Genomic DNA, 19,875 nt, shown 5'->3' on the forward strand with positions numbered 1-19,875 from the left:
AGGCTTTTGCTAACTACTATGGACATACACGTACCCTCAAGCCCACACACACGCTTACACAAAACACATGCAGTTCCCATGCTTATTAAAATACAAAGGGTGAAGACTAGGTGTCGAACTACTAGAAATCATTGCAATGCAAGATTATAGAGATTCCAAGTTCTCTGTAGACAATTGCTTCAAAATAATATATATTAATTTATATAAGTCACCTCTCCTACATCCCAAGTGAGACTTACCTATGAACTCATACTGAAATACAAGCCATGTGAGAAAAGAAAAAGCAGTTTAGGCACATAGAATTTATGAGCTATTATAAGCTTGATGAACATGTTTGTGTCCTTTAAAACTACATACATTACAAAAAAGCAATGAGTGCAAAATATTAAACAATTTTTAAAAGGCACTTCTTATCTGGCATGATAGATCCACCTCAAAGGGGACAACTTTCCAACCACTTGCTACATAGGATTGGATTTAATAGATAAAAGAATTGAAGTATGATGATGACATCAATGTTGCTGCTATGATACTTCGATCATTTTAAAAATATGATGCACTGAAAAGCCTCTTATGTACACATTTTGACAGCTGTACAATAAAGAATATAATCACTCGGGTGTTGCAAAAAACACCGTCAGTGCAATCGCCTAAAGAAGAAAAACATAAAGAACACCATAAGCTCAATTTTGGTACCAACATTCAATAAATTGGGTTACGATCCAGGGGCTAAGATTTTCCCCACTCTTTGCACTGCATCCAGGGGTACTTCCCTGCCTGGAACACTGACTCTCAGTAGACTGGAAAACCTGCAGTAACACAAAGACAATAGATCCCTGAGTCTGAAACTGACAATAGTAAGACCAACTAACAACTCTTGTTACTATCGTATGATAAGAATGTCAACAGCTTTTTCCCATAATAGAGGGGCATATGCTAGAGCTCTGCCAAAAAAAGAATTGACAGACCAAGTTTCCATGGACTATCTGAACAAAAAAAGGAACTGTAGAGGATAAGACCATACTCTGAAAAACTATAGAGGATGTAATGTTCTGATACGAATGCTATCAAAGCCTGTAAAACAATAAGACGAATGTTAGTAAAGTGCGGGTAAGTCGAAGAACCAAGCATCCAGCCTACGACTGACGGACACTGCTAAACGTAGCAATAAATGTCAGGCGCCAGGTAAAGTAGCAGAATTGATATTACTTCTCACCTCAAATGGCAGATTCAACAGCTCATAATAGTTCCGAACCCGATTCAGCCGTTGCTGAACCATCTCACTGTTGCTTGAAGACAATGCAGCAAGAGCCTAAGCCACTCCAGAAAACAATGTTGGTAAAGGGGATTGGGGGGGGATATTGCTCACTAAAGAAAATTTAATTTCAAATGGAAAAAGCTAGTTCATTCTCCAACATTTGTATGTCCTAAGGTTCAAGATAAGTTAAAATAAGCAGCATAAGAGTCTTTCGAACTCATACTTAGGGATGTTCCTAGGTTTTTAAACAAACACTAGCTTCATGACTTCAAACAATGCTGCTTTGTTCACCTCGCTCTGGTCAAGGAAATTCATTCTAGCAGCCCCCTTTTGAGCCAAATCCAAACTCAGGAAGCTGTCAAAAAAGAGGGAGAAGGGTGTGGCGGTGTATGCTGAATGACAACAATAACATGATGCATTTACATTGAGAGCTATGGTTGCGCCAACAGCCAAGAGTAACACTACGCTGCTAGTGATTTGGAAAATGCACGGATGTCCAAAGAACGGAAGAGGAGAGAGGAGGGGGGCAGGGTGCATGAATCATGAAGAAGGATCCCATTTGAGGCTAGTTTTCTCCAGCAACAATTCTTTTAGGACTCTCACCCATCAGGCAGTGAGCAACGAGTATTCAAACATAGTGTGCATACATGCTTTAGTAGCTGCTCCATCATTGTTCCTCACACAATTCAACATCCGTCTAAGGACTGCCTTCAGAGATTGAGAGTAGAATAGTTGGTCAATTTGCCAAAGATAATGACGAAGATTTGACTCTCATCTTGTTGTCAAAAGAGCCCAGAGAGTCATACAGGAGTTGAACACATGGGAATACTGCCCGAGGTTAAAACCATCCATTTTGCATTCACAAGCTATCTTCACCCTCACAAATAGTGCCACTGTATGTTCAAATTGAAGATTTTGGAGCAGATTGCATGTAATAAAGTGTGCAACTCCTAAATCTTAGGATGTTCAGCATGTACATCGTTTGAGCCATACATTCAAGTGTAAAGCCATCAAACATGATTGGGAAGACAAATACCTGTTCCACAGCGATACAATTTCGGCAGATCTGCCGGACACCAAACAAGTTTATTGTGCTCATATCGTGCAATGCCTGAGATAAAGAATGAGCAAACCACTTTTGTTACAGTCAATTAGTTTAAAAACACTATATGGTAAGACTGGAGCTTTCACCATAGCCAAAAACTAATATCTGGACACAGAACATATTCTCTCTCACTTTCATAAAGAAAGTAGCTACAACACCACAAATGCCTCCAAAAATGTAGTTTCTCTTATGCTCCGGAATGTAAGGCATCATCTCTTCATCAAGTCTTGTTATCTGAAAACACATCATACCCCCCATTAGAAGAAACCACCAACACATACTGCTGGAAAAAAGCAGAAAGCACTCATTTCCGATCAATCAAGCACCTGCATGGTGAGAGAGATCACGAAATCTTCTGGTTCCTCTGCATCCTGATCCGTTGTGTATTCCCGCGCACTCATATTCTGCTACAAGAAAATTGCAATGCTAAATGCTTTTTTGTCTGAGGCCAAACATGATTAAATATGGAGATGAACACTTGAAAGCGACCTTCACAGCACCTTGTATTTGGTTTACACCACGAAAGGATCTTATCAAACCTGTAAATGGTAGATTGCCCCTAGCTGCATTTCTATACGAAGAGTACGCAAGCATTCACCACTAAGAGAACGATATTTATCGGCGAGTACAGCAAGGCTTGTCGTAAGGGCGCTGCTAGTGCGGCGGTGGTGATGAAAATGTTTGGAGTCCTGATGATTGGGTGAGGATGGAGATCTTCTCTGCCCTAATCTGAACCATCCATGCACACATACCAATGGTTACACACAGGCTGTGTCTCAGTACATTCACAACATAAATTGAGATAAATTGGTCTACTATTAGGAACTGATTGCAAGTTTCTCAAGGCAAACGGAAGCCCTGGGTTTTCCCGCAGAAAAAAGAAAAGAAAAGAAAAACAACCAGATAGTAAAGGAAAAGAAACATGCTCCTGACTTTGTTTTGCTAGCTAGCTCAAGCCTAGCCTGTCTACTTCGCCTATGCAAAAAACAGCCGTCAGAAAAACTTCCTCAGCCCCTGGGGCCTATTAAAAGCTTTTTTAGGCTCGTCATTCTATATCAAGAAGAGGTGAAGATCCCATTACATTATGATTTACAGAAGTATGGCCTAAGGACAAAACTGGAAATGCATCATGAGACCAATAGGAGAGCTACAGGTCTGAGGTAACACCGAAACTGAAACTGAATAAGAATACACATACTAAAGGTGCATGCTACCCATACTGCATGCAAAAGGTGACCTACAAATACTATACAAGGCATGAGTGAAACCAACCTCCATCAGGTGAAGAAAACTCTCTTTACATAATGCCATTTTAATGCCATATGGTCAGGATCGAGAGATCCCATGCCCGTTGGATGCAGACATATACCATGAGTCGTGACGTATGTAATGTGAGGTCATCCCAAAGAGTACAAATGTGGAAGGAGATGGTGCACACGTGCATGCATGTACACACACACACACTTTTTAAAACAAAGTAGTATTCATTAGAAAAATTAAACATTCATAGATGTTATTGCTACTCAAAACTAAAAACGGTAGTAAAAAACTTCTAACTGGGCCAAAGGAGGTCACCAAGAGAATGCACATCACACACACACATACACACACATGCCACATCTAGACTATTAAAGCGTAAGATCAAAGGTGGTCCTCCAATATTTCGCAGTTCGATACCCTCATGTGCCCCTTATATTTCGCAGTTCAATACCTGTCCTCTATGAAATCATCTTCGAGAATCGAAGGGTGCCCCAAGTAGAGGAAACTTACAGCCACCTACTAGGCGAATGTTCTTGGGGTTTCTGCAGGTGAAATCTGGGCCTGAGTCGGAGCAGATACTTGTGCTTATCAAGCATTACATTTGTAGGTGTTTCGCAGCAGTCTTCACTGCTGTACCTGCTGTACTCTTTCTGCACTTGCTGTATTTTGTGTGTACTTGCTGTACTTATCAGGTTGCCTCTGATTTGAAGGTGGCCGACCTGGTTTCAAGGTGCATTGATGCTCTAAACTCACAGATTTAATCCAGATTGGGGAAGATTTGATTCTGCATTGGTACTGTTCAAACAATTCACTGTGTCACTTCATAACTGATATATTCAGGCTGCATTTGCCTAGCCAAGTATTGGCTTGTGAAACAGTTGTCCTTTTGCTGGTGCAGCCAGCACGTGTGCATTCCATGGTTACCAAGGAACGGGAACGTTCTGGAAATTTGGGTATCGGAATGGGAACGTTTTGGGAAGGGGGAACGAACCGGAACGCCACGTCATACACAACACGTCTATAACATAAACTATGCTAGAACATGAAAGAAACTAACATTTTAAAAGCTTGAAACTTTCCATATAAGCTCTAGAATACCCATTTGAAACTTGGGGTGGCGTTCCAAGGGTGTTATGGTTCAGCCTTGCTTTTAGGAACGGTGTTCCAGACGTTCTAGGTGTCAAAACGCCGTTCCCTAGAAACTATGGAGCATTCTATTACAAAAAGAGAGTGTGAGAGCAAGAGAGCTGAACATAGTGCTTGCAATACAAGAAGTGGGATGGGTTTTGTCTAAGTGACAAAACCTTATCCTTCACTAACCGTAGTTAGTGAGCTAATTGTGGTTAGGGGGAAAAACCTTTAAATGAGGGAAAAGTGCCCCTAACCTACTTATTACATTACATTGGTCATTGCTGAATTATAATAATAATTCTAACACCCCCTTGCAGTGCCAATGTCATGTACAAGGAAATGATCAATCATCAAAAGAAGATAAGTTCAAGGCACTGCGAAATGCCTCAAACTTTTCACGTGGAAGTGCTTTGGTGAAGATGTCTGCAACATTGTCATGTGTTGACACATAGATCATACTGATCTCTCCTGCATGCAACTTCTCTCTAACATAGTGATAGTGAACCTCAATGTGCTTCGTGCGAGCATGAAACACAGGATTCTTTGCCACTGCTATAGCACTCTGACTATCAGTGAGAATTGGAGAAGGACCCTCCAATGAAAGATGAAGATCAGCAAATAAACGACTCAGCCAAACACATTCAACTGTCGCTGTGAAAGCTGCCCTGTACTCAGCTTCACATGAGGAGGTAGCCACTGTAGACTGTTTCTTACTCAACCAAGAAATGCAAGCATGTCCTAAAAAGAAACAATTCCCACTTGTGGACAGCCTAGTATCATAGTCTTCAGCCCAATCTGAGTCACTGTAAGCATGCATTTGCAAGTCACCCCCCCTGGGAAACATCAAGCCAAAAGACTTTGAACCTTGCAAGTAACGGAAGATGCGTTTTACAGCCTGCCAATGCATAATCTTTGGGCTGTGCATATACCTGCTCACCTGAGAAACTGAAAACTGATATTAGGTCGTGTATTGCAGAGATAAATGAGGCATCCAACAGCGTGACAAAGAGTGTGACATCAATTGATTCACCCGCATCATGCATTGTAAGATTCAGCCCCGGCTCCATGGGAGTGGACATAGGCTTGCAATCATGCATGTTGAATCTGTCCAAGAGCTTTTGAACATACTTGGATTGAGACATAACAATGCCACGTTTCTCTTGAATAAACTGGATCCCCAAAAAGAAATGTAACAAGCCCAAGTCTAACATATCAAATGTAGCTTTCAATTGGGCCTTGAAATCTGCAATTACTTCCTCATTTGATCCGGTGAGCAGCATGTCATCTACATAAAGAATGATGACCAGAATATCCCCCCCATCCTTCTTGATGTAGAGGGTGCTCTCAGTTGGACTATTATGCAGCCCCTTGCAGGTCAGAAAGGCATCAATTTTGGCATACCATGCATGTGGGGCTTGTTTCAGCCCATACAAAGCTTTATTCAACTTGCATACCTAAAGTGCATTTCCTGAAATTTCAAAGCCCGGAGGTTGTTTAACATAAACCTCTTCCAACAAGTCCCCATTATGGAAAGCTGTTTTAATGTCCAACTGATGAACATTCCATTCAAAATTTGCAACCATGGCTATAACTGACCTGATGGTTGTCATCCTGGATGTAGGAGCAAAAGTCTCCTCATAATCTATGCCCTTATTCTGCGCATATCCTTTTGCAACCAGCCTTGCCTTGTACCGATCAATGGACCCATCTGGCTTTCTTTTGACTTTGAAAACCCACCGTGTACCTATGGCATTGTTACCTGGTCGCAAATCCAAACATCCCAAGTCTGATTTTTATGAATGGACTGCAACTCATCGTGCATGGCATTCATCCAATGCACATTATCTTTTGCTTCTTCAAATGTCTCAGGCTCCTCCTCATCAAGAAGAGTACCTGCATAAGTTGATTCAACTAAATGAGCTCCCTCCATGTGCCTTACTGCACTATGAGTTCTGCCAGGCCATGGAGCTTCAAGCCTACTCTCCTTGAGAGTCCGAAGCAACCAATGCGGGACTGTTTTGGCTGCGTGTATCTCTTGAATTTCTTGCCTGACAACTTCATCCACACCCTGAGGTTGTACCAATTCAGCTGGGGGCTGAATCTGTACTTGTGGAGCTGTAAATTCTGATTCTCAGCGGGGGAACCAAATGCTATAGGAAGCATCCCCTCAAACACATCATCTGAAAAGGCCGGAATCTGAAATTCAGCATTGTATGTGCAGAATTTTCAGAGAATACGACATCTCTACTGACAAAAATCTTGCGTGTAGTAGGATTGTAGAAAGAAAGAAAGAAAGAAAGTTTATTAAAGTCTTCGGAAGACCGATGGGTCTATGAGACTGTGAAAATCCTGATACAACGAGCTGTGGTAGTGGAGCTACTAAACGAGCGTCCATACTAAACGACGATAGCCTTTGCTTTGTGAACTATATCCCACAAAAATGCATTTTAGTGCCTTATCTGACAACTTGTGTCTGGACTCCACAGGAGCGTGGGCATATGCAACACAACCAAAAACTCTGAAGTGGTCCATTGAAGGCTTTCTCCCATGCCATGCCTCATAGGGAGTGATTGTCTTCAAAGCCTTTGTAGGAGCCCGATTTAAAATATAGTTGGCACACATGAGGCCTTTCAACCAAAACCTGTGAGGCAACTTCTTACTTGTGAGCATGCATCTATCCATTTCCATGGTGGTGCGATTCTTCCGCTCAGCTTTGCCATTCTATTGAGGTGTAAGCCTCACTGTAAGCTGATGCATAATGCCTTTTTCTTTTAGAAATGTCTCAAATTCATGAGACATGTACTCCCCCTCTCGATCTGTGCGTCCCCCTCTCGATCTGTGCGATGTGTATGCACCTTGAGTCCTGTCTCATTTTCAACCATAGCCACAAAGTGTTTAAAATGCATAAACACTTCTGATTTTGCCTTGAGACCATAGACCCAAGTGTAATTGGTAAAGTCATCTATAGATGTAACAAAATAGGGATAACCCCCAAAAGCAGGTGTCCTCATGGGACCGTAGACATAGCCACAAAGTGTTTGAAATGCATAAACACTTCTGATTTTGCCTTGAGACCATAGACCCAAGTGTAATCGGTAAAGTCATCTATGAATGTAACAAAATAGAGATAACCCCCAAAAGCAGGTGTCCTCATGGGACCGCAGACATCACTGTGAATAAGCTGCAATTTTCTTGTAGCTTTTACTGCACCATCCTTCTTGAAGGGAAGCCTATGCATTTTGCCAAGAATGCAACCTTCACATGCATGAGGAGGAGGCGACTCCAAAGGAGGTAATGCATCAACCATATCATGCCTCTGAAGTGTCATTAAGCTGCCATAGCTCATGTGCCCATACCGGGCATGCAAAAACTCCGCATTGTGCATCGCAACAGTGGGAGTGCTAACTGATAATGCAAGATGGGATCTAATTTCATATAAATCAAGCTGAAAAAGACCCCGATACAAAGTGCCAGACAACCTCAAAGAATATTCATTTTCTTTGTCTCTGATTGCACACTTGTCATCATAAAAACCAACCTGAAATCCTCCTCTATTGAGTGAGGACACTGAAAGCAAATTCTTCTTTATACCTCGCACATAGAGTACATCTGAAATTCTGAAATTCTGAAATCTCTGCCATCAGTGGATGTGAGAATAATGTCTCCCACTCCACACACTGAATGAGAAGAATTATTTGCACAAGTTACCTTCTTCTTGGTGGGTGAAGAATGCAAAGTTACAAACATAGTTTTCTTGGAAGTGATGTGCTTTAAAGCACCACTATCAAAATACTAAGTATGTAGTGTTTCATCAACAATAAAAGAGCATTCATCCTTTGAAGGATCGTAACTGCAAGTCAAAAAAGCATATGGGTCATCATGATTAGTGGCTGTAGTATCTGAACTACCCACTGAAAAATCTGAAGTGCAAGTCAAAAAGGCATAGTGCTCTTCAACCAAGTTGGCTACAACATCTCCTCCATCATGGCAATGTGGACCTGATGCATCTGATACTGCCATACCGGAATCCCTTTTCTTTTGTTTGGCTATGCGCTTCTTGCACTCTCCAATATAATGAGCTGGCTTCTTGCAATAATGACAGATGCCCTTCTTTTTCTGCTTGTTTGTATCACCCTGTGCCTTATAAGAAGGCTGTCCAGAATCAGCTTTATGCTAATCTGTCGGCTGATTGGCATGTGGCTTATGCTGCCCTTTACCCTTGGGCTTGAACTTGGAGAGCATAGCATGCTCGCCAGCCCGGGTTGCCATATTTCTGCGTGTTTGTTCCTCCTGCAACAGAAGTCCTACCAACTCGTGAAAGGAGAGAGGATTGCTGCCCCCCCTCAATGACAAATTCAGCGAGGTGTGGAAACCGAGATAGGACTCAGGAAGAGAGTTCAGAGTGGTGGAGATCATCTCTGAATCTGGAATGACTTCATCAATGTTCAGCAATTCTTCCCTGAGATCTTGAAGCTTCGTGAGGTGAGAATTCATGGAATCTCCCTCCTCCATATGTGTATGGGAAAGTTCTCGCTTCAGAAAGGAGACTCTGGCATCGTTTCTTGCTGCAAACATGTCTTGCATGACCGAATATGAGGTATAATGAACCTCTTGACAGAAAGAGAAATTACTGAAAGAGCTTGTGCATCTCTAGAGTACCATCTTTTCTGCTCTGCTGTGGGAGCTCCTGGAGAGGCTGCTCCAATCACCTGTGCTGTATTTGTACCTCTACCCCTGCCTCCAGCTGTAGGAGTGACAGGTATAGGCGTTGTATCTGGTCTTTCTTCATCTCCATTGACATAATCCCAAAGATTTCTGCCAACTAAGATATTGTGAACCATGAAACTCCACAAGGAGTAGTTCGTGCCATCCAACTTATCCTCTTGTGTGAGAACCCCGAACACCTCATTTGAGTTATTTTGTGCCATTTTTGCTAGATCAACTCAGAAATACAGCAAACTCAACAAGTAAAGTCCCTTCCTGGGATGTAAGATGCACAAATAAAATCTGCCGAAGAAAATCTTCCCTCAGTGACAAATATTGTCACAGCCTATCTAAGGCTCAAAATGCACCACAATGCTCTGCTCAATGCCCAAAAATCTGCAAATAGAATCTGCAAAAGGTGGCAAAAGTCTGCAATTTGACTCGTACTGAGTCCAAAACTGTTTGCAAACTTCCAAAATGCCCTTTTACCTGCAAAATTGCAACCCAAATGCAAAAGCCCCAATTTCTTGTGGGAAATTGCATACAAAAGAGGGAAAATGGTCTGAAAGCCCCAAATGTTGCACAAATTGCAGTTTGCCTGCAAAAGCCCCAAATTTCACTGCAAAATTGCAGTGTAATTGCAAAAGTCCCAATTTCTTGGATGACCTGCAACCCAACTGCAGTATCCATCCACAAATACAGAATGCTCCTAATTCTCTCCAAGATCTAAGCCAAACAATGGCTATTTGCAGATAATGCCTGCCAGAAAACAATTGCTCGAGTACCTGCAAGAATATAACCTGCACAAAAGTGCGGATGCCAACCAAAAGTACAAGGGCCTGCAAAATGTACGAAAATCCGTACGTGTACGGATTTGCAGAAACCTGTACGGATTGTAGCTGTACGGAGTATGGACAACTAACGCAGTCAGGTACGGATGTCTGTGTGCAGATGCCTGTGTACGGATGTGCGGCATAGTGTACCACAACAGTACGGCGTTGTACGTAAGGTGTACGGAAGCAGTATGACGGTCCACACGTGCAAGTATGGTCGTCGTACTACAAATGTACAGAACTAGTACAGCGATGTACGGCGACTGTACGGCAGATGTACGGACTACGGGAGCTCCGTGCGCTTGTACCACTGTATAGACCTGATGGCGTTGCAAGTACGTATGGCACAGGGTGTTCGGCACCTCGAGAACTAAAGTGTGGGCTGCTGTACGGAATCAATCCGTACAAATTGTACGAACGGGAGCAGGGAGCTTGAAGCAGGAAGGTCTTGCGAGCAAGGAGCAGGGAGCTTGCGGGCTAGGAAGCAAAAAGCTGGATCTCGCTCTGATACCAAATGTTACATAAAGAGAGAGTGAGAGAGCAGGAAGCAAGAGAGCTGAACGTAGTACTTGCAATAGAAGAAGTGACTAATACAAGTAGTGGGATGGGTTTTGTCTAAGTGACAAAACCTTATCCTTCACTAACCGGAGTTAGTGAACTAACTGTGGTTAGGGGGAAAAACCTCTGAATGAGGGAAAAGTGCCCCTAACCTACTTATTACATTACATTGGTCACTGCTGAATTATAATAATAATTCTAACAAAAAATGGCTCACATCACTTTCAATGATCAAACATCCAAAAGACCAAAGATAACTGAGATAATAATGAAACTTTCTAGCACTTAACCATATTCAATGGTTCATATTGGAAGCAGATATCACTGTTACCCCAAAATTGAACAATCTGAAGTTGGAGGGTTCAATTGAAGTTGAAGATAAAAGCTTTGAGAGGGCTTTCAAAGGCAAATGGAAGCTCTTATTGAGGGCTACTTCCAGCAAAGAGGAATGGTGAAATTTCGTGTTGTGTCACTGTGGAGAGATGCACCTATTCCGACTGATTTTTTGATGTTTTCTCCTTATTCCAGCAAGCATTGGTGCTCAAATTTCATCAGCAGCAAGCTCATAGTGTTGTCTAACTATGACTAAGAGGGTTTTGCAAAATTGTCCCCCAACAGGCGAAATTTTGAGCTAGATTGACGAGCGAAGAATGAAGCGACACGACTGCTCATAGTAAAATTCCGTCAATCCCAACGGTGAAGAGGTGCACCCTAGCATGGGGAAGCTGGAGCCAAAAGCATTTTGAAAGTTAACGGTTCGATCTAGAGAAATTGATGCTGCAAGATTCAGGCAGAATTGAAAAAAATGGGAGAGATATGGAAGAAGGTTGAAGAAGATGATGAGGTGGCATCCTAGGAGTCTAAAAGCTCAAGGAGGATCATGGCTGTGATACCAAATGTTGGAACGTGGGGGAGAATAGATGCATTGTGGCAAGAGGAGTGAGAACACAAAAGATGTAGCAATGGGTGTTCTTTTCATTGTGAGAGGGAAGTCCCTCTTTTATAGAAATGGAGAGAGAGTGTCCTAAATCAATGGCACCTCTCCTACATCAATGGAGGTAGCTCCTAAATCATAGGAACTCCACAATCATAGGCACACCCCATGTGGGGGCCTTTGCATTACATCATCACATGTGTCATGGTCTATGGCACTAAGTGTGCCTCTTCTACACACACATACACAACCATATGACTGCTAGTGGATGCACACATGCACCTAGCAAGCCCTTGATCACAAATATCCCAACAGTCTCTCCAGTCAAAGATATTGTTCACACTGAAGTACAAACTGCTAAGAAGGAAATGATTGTGGAAGTGGACAACAAAGCAAGTTTGATATTCAAGTAGAGATTAAAGAACACGAAGCTAGATGTGATAATGCACTAAAGATTAGAATAGGAGAGCTCCCAGAAGATTGGTACAAAGAGGAGGACACAGTGTGTGAAATATTGACAAAGATCAAAGCAAGCTTGCCCAACATTGAATGGGTGAATGGATGAATGATGATGAGCAGGATGATGACGACTCCAAGCCAGCTTCTATTTTGCACTATAGAGGTCATGCAATCCTTACTCTGGATTCTGAAGTCAAAAGATATGCGGCTCAAGCTTCTTCGACAATCTTACAAGTTGAAGGGCACCAAAGTATGGATAGCACAAAAGCTTACACAAGCTCAACTCAAGATTAAGGCAACTGAATTAGCTAAAGTAAGGGCTGCTAGAAAGGATGGAAACTGGGCAGCTTACCATGAAGGCGTAGCACTAATCAGAGAGTTTAAATCAAAACCAAAAGACTCTCAGTCTTAAACTGATGTATGGCCGTTTACTCTTCTAGATTATCATGTAGGTACCTAAATAATATGGGTTGCTTTTTGCACTCCATGGGAGCTGCCATGTGCCCTCCCTAAAGCAGATGTACTAGAGGGTTTCTTGCTGTCCCATAGACCTTTTGGTCTCCAATGGACGTTAATAGACTTTCTTTCTTTCTTTCTTTCACAAGGTAGGGGATCCCATGATCCTAGAAAACTATCTAACCATCATGATCGGACATGTCATGTCTAAGACATATGCATCAGTACTTGATACAGAGGTCAGCCAATTCGCAAAGATGCAAGGGCTCAAGGTAGAGGGGCAAGCCGATTTTCGACGTGACCATGGGACCATGGATCACATACTCACACTTAGGAGTGTCATTGAGGGGGCAAAGGCATGGAGACAGAGGCTTGCAACTTTGTGGATTTCCGCAAAGCCTTTGATACAGTACCAAGGGCCCACCTTATTGGACGACCACCGGAGCTAGGATACATTATGTGAGCTGTTATGGCACTCTTTGAGAGGTTTCAAATAGAGTCCCCGGACAGGAGCTGGATGGAAAGAGAATATCATGAGCACTATTGGGGTCAAACAGGGATGCCCACTATCGCCAACCATGCTTGGCCTCTACATCGATGAGCTCAAGACATCTATGGAGACACTAGGCGTGGCTGGATGCTCTCACTGGTTCCTTGATTCAGATCATGTTGTATGCAGATGACGTGGTGCTATTATCTTCTTCTATAGGGAGCATCTAGAGACACCTAGATGTGTTACAAACATTCTGTGAGTCGCATGATTTCAAGGTTAACCTTGGTAAAACCAAGCTGATGATCTTCAACACATCCCAAGCAGCTATGCATAGAGAGCGATTCACTTTTGATGGATCACCAATTGAGATTGTCTAATCATACACTTATTTAGGAGTCCTCTTCTTTGGTCCTATTTTCACGATGAGACCGGCCATGCAGGCCCATCTGAACAGAGGATATGCTTCGCTAGCCCACCTAGAGAGAAGTGCTTCCGCTCACACTTTCAGGACCCTCGGACCAAGGCCCTCTTTTTCAACTCCTTGGTCCGTAGCACGTATGTATAGCAGCCCTTGTTGGGGTTCAGATCTCTTGGATGCAGATGGGCTAGGGACTCCACGTGGACAAATTACCCCCGTCCAATACAGCATTAATGCGCCCTTTCTCCCACTTGGATGCCACGAGGTCAACCAAGTCATACGCGAGGACTTCTACAGCTACACACATTCAAGACTTCGAGTGAGCTCCCAGTGAAGCTCAACTTCTACAGTGATCATTGCCTGCACATATCCGATGAGGGCTTTATTGATCCCCCAAGGTATACCCGAATCCACCTCCCACACTGCTGAGGATCTCTATTGGACAGTTCCGTGTTGTCACATGGACTCCACAAAGAAAGTGGGCGAGTTGAGGGAGTTCCCAATGTGCATATGTGCCTTGCGTGGCCTACAAGAGATTGAGTCCGAGAAGCACTTCCTCTTCAGATGCCCTGTGTACTATGAGATGCGAGGCCGCTTTCATTGTCTCTTCAGAAATAGCTTCGAACTCCTCTCTTGTTTCCTCACTCACCCAAATCAGAGATGCTTGGCCACCTTAATCCACGAGGCAGTTAGACACAGAGAGCGCTTACTCAAATTGCAGAGACAGGGAGGACCTACGGGCAAACTCATTTCTTCCAACCAGACCACATTGATCACCATATTCATATCACAGGCGGTCGGTGAGGTGGAGATCTAGAGCCAATGACACGCCACACTCCACAGAGGACGGACCTCCAAATCACATTTGGGGACATCCCATCAATGTTCAGGACCAAATCGCAACCGATAGAGGTTACCGGATCTCCCTCCCTCCCTCCCACCACGGGAGACAGCCTGACATATGCAGATACGTGAGCTCTTTGCATCTCATCAAAGAGCCACCGTGGAGCCTAGATACGTGGAGCCGGTTCATGCACTTGGGACTTGGGACTCTAGCTCTGAGCACTTGATATTTGCATGCCACCCTCATGCTATTTTGCTACTTTTTTTGCTATTTTGTACTAGTATAGCATTTTAGTACTCAGCAAGGACCTTAGCGAGCCCTTTGCCCCGGCCCACAGTGGTCTTTATGAGTTACTTGATTCCGTACTTTGTCCCATAGGCCCACAAGGCCTCCTACGGATGTTAATTAATCTCTCTCTCTCTCTCTCTCTCTCTCTCTCGTAACCTGTACAAAATGTACGGGCTGCTCTTCTTTAACTTCTTTAAGTAGTTATGATTGGCCACACTCTGGCTAAGATATATGGGTCGGTACTAGAGAGGGAGATTAGCAGTCACACAAAGGATCATAGGCAGCGGACTCTTGGACAAGCAGGTTTTCGGAGACGGCACTCCACCCGGGACCACATTTTCACCTTGAGGGCTATCATTGAGGAGGCAAAGTCGAGGGATCAGAAAGTCTACACATACTTCGTAGACTTTTGTGAGGCATTTGATACTGTCCCACGTTCTCGCCTGATCAAGAGATTACAGGAGCTGCAGCTCCCTGAGATCATGATCTGGGGGGTCATGAGTCTATATAAGTCCGTCAGAGGAAGGGTACGTGCCCCAGGAGGTCTATCGGATTGGGTTGAGAGCAATATCGGAGTGAAACAAGTCTCCCCCTCTCACCGACCCTCTTTGCACTCTATACCGATGAGATCACTTCCTCTGTAGACCACCTAGGTGGAGAAGGTTCACTCCTGGCTGACTTCATGGTGCAGATACTGTTGTACGCAGATGACATGGTCATCATATCATCATCATCAGAGGGATTGCAGAAACATCTAGAGGCGATGGAGATGTTCCGCAGAGAAAGAAAGAAAGAAAAGAAAGAAAGATATATTAGCGTCCACGGGAGACCTCGCGGGCCTACGGGACAAAGTGCACAAAAAAGCGAACTCATACAAGCCTCAGTGGGCTGGAGTAAAGGGTACACTAGGACTCTTGCTGAGTACTAATCTATGCTAATAAAATCATAATCATAATCATAATCATATCATATCAATCAATCTATCCAAGCGTTGAGACGAAACCGAAGCCTCGTACACTGATGGCTCTCTAGTGGGCTGCAAAAATATCTCGTATCTACGTCTGTCGAGCTGTCTCACACTGCGGTGGGGGGCGCGGTCTCCTCGCTCTCTAGACTCTTTGGGATATGTCTAGAGTGATCCTCATCTCTATCAGTCTCCTCTGAGGAAAGCTGTGATAGGTCGGACCTCAATAGAACGTACTCTGGGGGCTCTCTGTCGCACATGTGGCCTCTGCGTCCCTCTCTCAGCGGTACTGTGCCGGCTGCTCATCCAAACTGCTCTCATATCGGCTAGCTCCTCTACCTCCACTCCACTGTGTCCGGGGGCTGACTCAAATGTATACAAGTCTGTGACGTGCCGCTGTGTCCGAACATCCTCTGTCCTATAGTGGTCTGACCACCCCTTGCTGCTCTCTGATTTGTCGTAGAAGCACCGCCCTGTGTCACCGCATCTCCATCACATAGAGTCCGATACAGACCTGGTCATGGAAATGGATCAGTCATGACAAAGGACCGAAGCCATTCCCCTCTAGGTAGAGGCAGTGGTAGCGTCCTCGAATCTCATAGTAGGCTGGGCAAACACAAAGAAAGTGCTCCTCCGTCTCAACCGCCCCCAACATACATAGCGTACAGATCTGTTGCTCTCTAGGTATATCCGCTGCTCTCCCTGCCTCAATCCTCAGCTGATGGGATGAAACCCGCATCTAACCAATGGCAATCCTCAGTGCATGAGATACTCCTCTATCCTCGAGATACTAAGGTTTGATAATAAATCCCTCCTCTTATACTCTCAGGAAGTGGTCGCGATAGAACTGGGTCTTGGTGGGGAGTTCTTGGTCCTTCCCCCAAGTCTGGGATGTGTGAAGCTGAAGGAGGTCTAACTGTATAATACGGTTGATCTCATCTCGCGAGATCAACTCAGGAGGTGCATCCATGCTGTACTGAAAGGGGGGAAGCCGATCCATCTGGATACCGTGCCTGGCAAGCCATGTAGATATGCATGCATACCATGTGTCTACCCCGCTCTCTGTGAGTTGTTTGGATGACTCTAGGACCAACCTCAGAAGTCTCCAATGGGGTAAGTCCCACACCCTATGGATGAAAGTCACTGTCTGAAAGATGGCATCAGCCTGGAGAGGTGTCATGGCGAACTCTGCCTGTACTATCTCATGTGGAACCGAGGGCTTACATCGGATCATCCTGGATCCCATCGTCACCTGTAGCCGCTCGAAGCTCCTCCAACGCACCCCCAGAAAGGTGCTACATACATGACGGTCGGCCGCACTGTGAGTCGTGCCTGGGCTGCATGTTTCATCGTGAAGATGGGTAATGTGAAGACTGCTCCCAAATATGTGTATGACTGCACTATCTCCACTGATTCACCACGATAGGTGAAAGTGAGTCAGTTAGTCACTGCTCCTGAGGTGTTGAAGATCATAACCTTAGTTTTCCCAAGGTTGACCATCAGATCTCTCTCTCTACAAAACACCTCTAAAGCCTCCAGATCTCTTTGTAGTTCCTCCATTGAAGAGGATATAAGGACTATATCACCAGCATATAACAATATATGTATGAGGAGATCCCCTAGTGATGAGCCATCACCACCTAGGCGATCTATGAAAGATGTGATCTCATCAATGTAGAGTCCAAAAAGAGTCGGTGAGAGAGGGCAGCCTTGCTTCACTCCAATGGTGCTCTCGACCCAATTTGATAGGCCGCCTGGGACACGGACCCTACCTCTGACTGACTCCTAGAAGGAGGGTGTCTCCTTGTCTGGAGAACTCTATGATATCCTCATGTATCGTCTCATAAGGGATGTGCCCCTCTATAGTGATATCATGGGCATATGATGACGTGTGCGGGGGAAATAGCATATTGCAATGAAGATAGGTCAGGCATCTAGTGGCTGCACTCGTATCCACATGTGACGTGCATGTTCCTCTCCCCGTACCACAGATATGAGTGGTCTCAAGTGTGTTTTGAAAAGGGTAGCTACTCCTCTAGAGCCTCGCACCCCACTATCTCTCCTCATTTCTTTCCTATGAGCAGACTCCCAGGTGTACCCTGTCACTATGGGCAGCCCTCTCTCTAGGCTCTCATGTGTCTCAGTGTAGAAGATGATGTCTCTGCCTGTGTATGTCTCCAAGAAGCCACCTGGGTCGGACCAAAGTGTGCCATTTCAGTTGCATACAGCCATACTCAGCTTGTTTTGTGCACTCTTCTCCAGGCTCTGGCACCGTCATAGTTCACCCTCTTCCTTCTCCCCTTCTCCCTTGTCACCTCTGTCGACTCTTTCTCGAATAATCACTCTGCCATCTCTGTAGGCAGCCCATTTCCCTGCCTCTCTTGCTGCCATAACCCGTATCATCCCTTCTCTCCGATGCTCCAGCTGCAACAGCGTGAGATCGTCATCCAAAAATACTATGGTCCCTTTCAGGGTTGCCCTCATGCTCATGAGAGTGGACCTGCCCATAGCTGTTCGTAGTTTCATTACAAGTGGTCTTGTTGGAGAGAGAGCTTGACAGTTAACCTTCGGAAAACCAAGGTTATGATCTTCAACACCTCCTGAGCAATAGCCCGTCGCAATAGTTCCACATCTTGAGACAAGCCAGTTGAGATAGTGCAGTCTTACACATACTTGGACCAGATTTCATTGGACCAGATTTCACAATGACCATGCAGGTACAACACGACTCACACGAAGGCGGGGTGCTCTGGCCCGACTAGAGAAGCGATGCTTCCAGGCACACTTCCAAGACCCTCCGACGAAGGGTTGGCTTTTCAACACACTAGTGAGACCGATTGTGTATGCAGCACCTTTCTACATGCAGTGGTCTAAATGGGAGAGAGGCCCCATCTACATCAGATGCAAAGCTACGACCAGGAGACGACATACGACCACATCCGCAGACAGCCGCCGGCACTCTATCTCTGACTTTATGCCCTCACTATCTCATCCCCCTTGATGCTCTGATGATGAGGATGTTAGAGTTGTGTAGACGATCATCATTCTGACATGACTATGTAGCATTCAACATTTATCACTTGCATTCTACATTGGAGTGGATGCTCGTTCAGTAGCTCCACCCACATAACTTCTTTGTATCAGGCCTTTTCATGGTCTCATAGACACATCGTTCTTTCGAAGACTTTAATAAACTCTCTCTCTCTCTCTCTCTATATATATATATATATATATATATATATCACAATGGAGGGTTTTATCGACCCACCAAGATATACATAGATCCACCTACCCCACTCATTGAGGATCTCTATTGGGCAGTTTGGGGTCTCTTCACATAGACTTCGCATTGAGAGTGGCAAGGCTGAGAGTTTGCCCAAGGAGAGGTGCTTATGTACATTATGCGACACACAGGAAATTGAGTCGAAGGAGCATTTCATTTTCAAATGCCTAGTATACTATGAGATTCAAGGACGCTTCTATTACCTCTTCAGAGATAGTTCTAGGATATTGTCCCGCTCTCTCTCCTTCCATACCAAAGGTGCCTAGCCGCCTTCATTCACGAGGCAGTCAGACACCGGGAGCATCTACTTCGATCACAGGCACAGGAGCACACCTCCTTGATAGACTCTTCTCAGAGCTCAATCATTGCTTTCTTCCAGCCAGACCGTGCGTACTCCCATACCATGAGGCCCCGTCATGATCGTGACACAGAGCCAGTGACAAGACAGCTCAAACAGAGGGTGGATGCACATATTACACTTGGGGATATTCCTTCCTTGTTCAGAGTTGGGGCATTGGGAAAGACTAGAAACTTTACATAAACGATTCCCAATAGGGGAGTTAGGGATTAAGGCACAAACACCCTGCCCCATCCTGCTGGCCGAAACAGGTATGATACCTCTAGAAGGGGAAGCATTGTGTCAATTTCATGGCTAACCTCAACAAAGTTGAGAACATGGACACCGACAGGAGCGATGGAAGCTACACAAGTCACAAGTTGGTATAGAGAGGGGTCGAAGTGGATGGAATCATGGGGTATAACTACCGCTCATATACCAGAAGATGCATGTGAAATAAGAAAGATTGTGATGCAGAAAATGATACATAAACTATCAGGAACAAAAATGCAGTTTTCTAAGCAAGAAGTTAACTCAATGGACAGCTATG

General features: G+C 44.4%; 1 protein-coding gene across 3 annotated transcripts in view; it reads right to left on the bottom strand.

The window, feature by feature from the left end:
- Window positions 1-367: 367 nt before the first annotated feature.
- SEC8 (subunit of exocyst complex 8) overlaps window positions 368-19,875 on the bottom strand; it is a 150,170-nt gene continuing 130,662 nt past the window's right edge. For 2 of the 3 annotated variants that reach the window (XM_087383654.1, XM_087383653.1), the window contains exons 20-26: window positions 2,903-3,092; window positions 2,690-2,767; window positions 2,496-2,597; window positions 2,295-2,369; window positions 1,217-1,312; window positions 1,025-1,074; window positions 368-809 (exon numbers count right to left, since the gene is read on the bottom strand). In XM_087383654.1, the coding sequence (XP_087239780.1) occupies window positions 716-809; window positions 1,025-1,074; window positions 1,217-1,312; window positions 2,295-2,369; window positions 2,496-2,597; window positions 2,690-2,767; window positions 2,903-3,092 (685 nt within the window). In that variant the 3' untranslated portion in view covers window positions 368-715. Of the gene's footprint in view, window positions 810-1,024; window positions 1,075-1,216; window positions 1,313-2,294; window positions 2,370-2,495; window positions 2,598-2,689; window positions 2,768-2,902; window positions 3,093-19,875 lie in introns of those variants that run through there. The other variant, XR_015541993.1, reaches the window with a different exon arrangement.

The sequence above is a fragment of the Dipteris shenzhenensis genome, chromosome 13 (genome assembly GCF_047967505.1).
Source record: "Dipteris shenzhenensis isolate YYH24624 ecotype China chromosome 13, Dip_SZ_1.0, whole genome shotgun sequence".
Lineage (NCBI taxonomy): Eukaryota > Viridiplantae > Streptophyta > Polypodiopsida > Gleicheniales > Dipteridaceae > Dipteris > Dipteris shenzhenensis.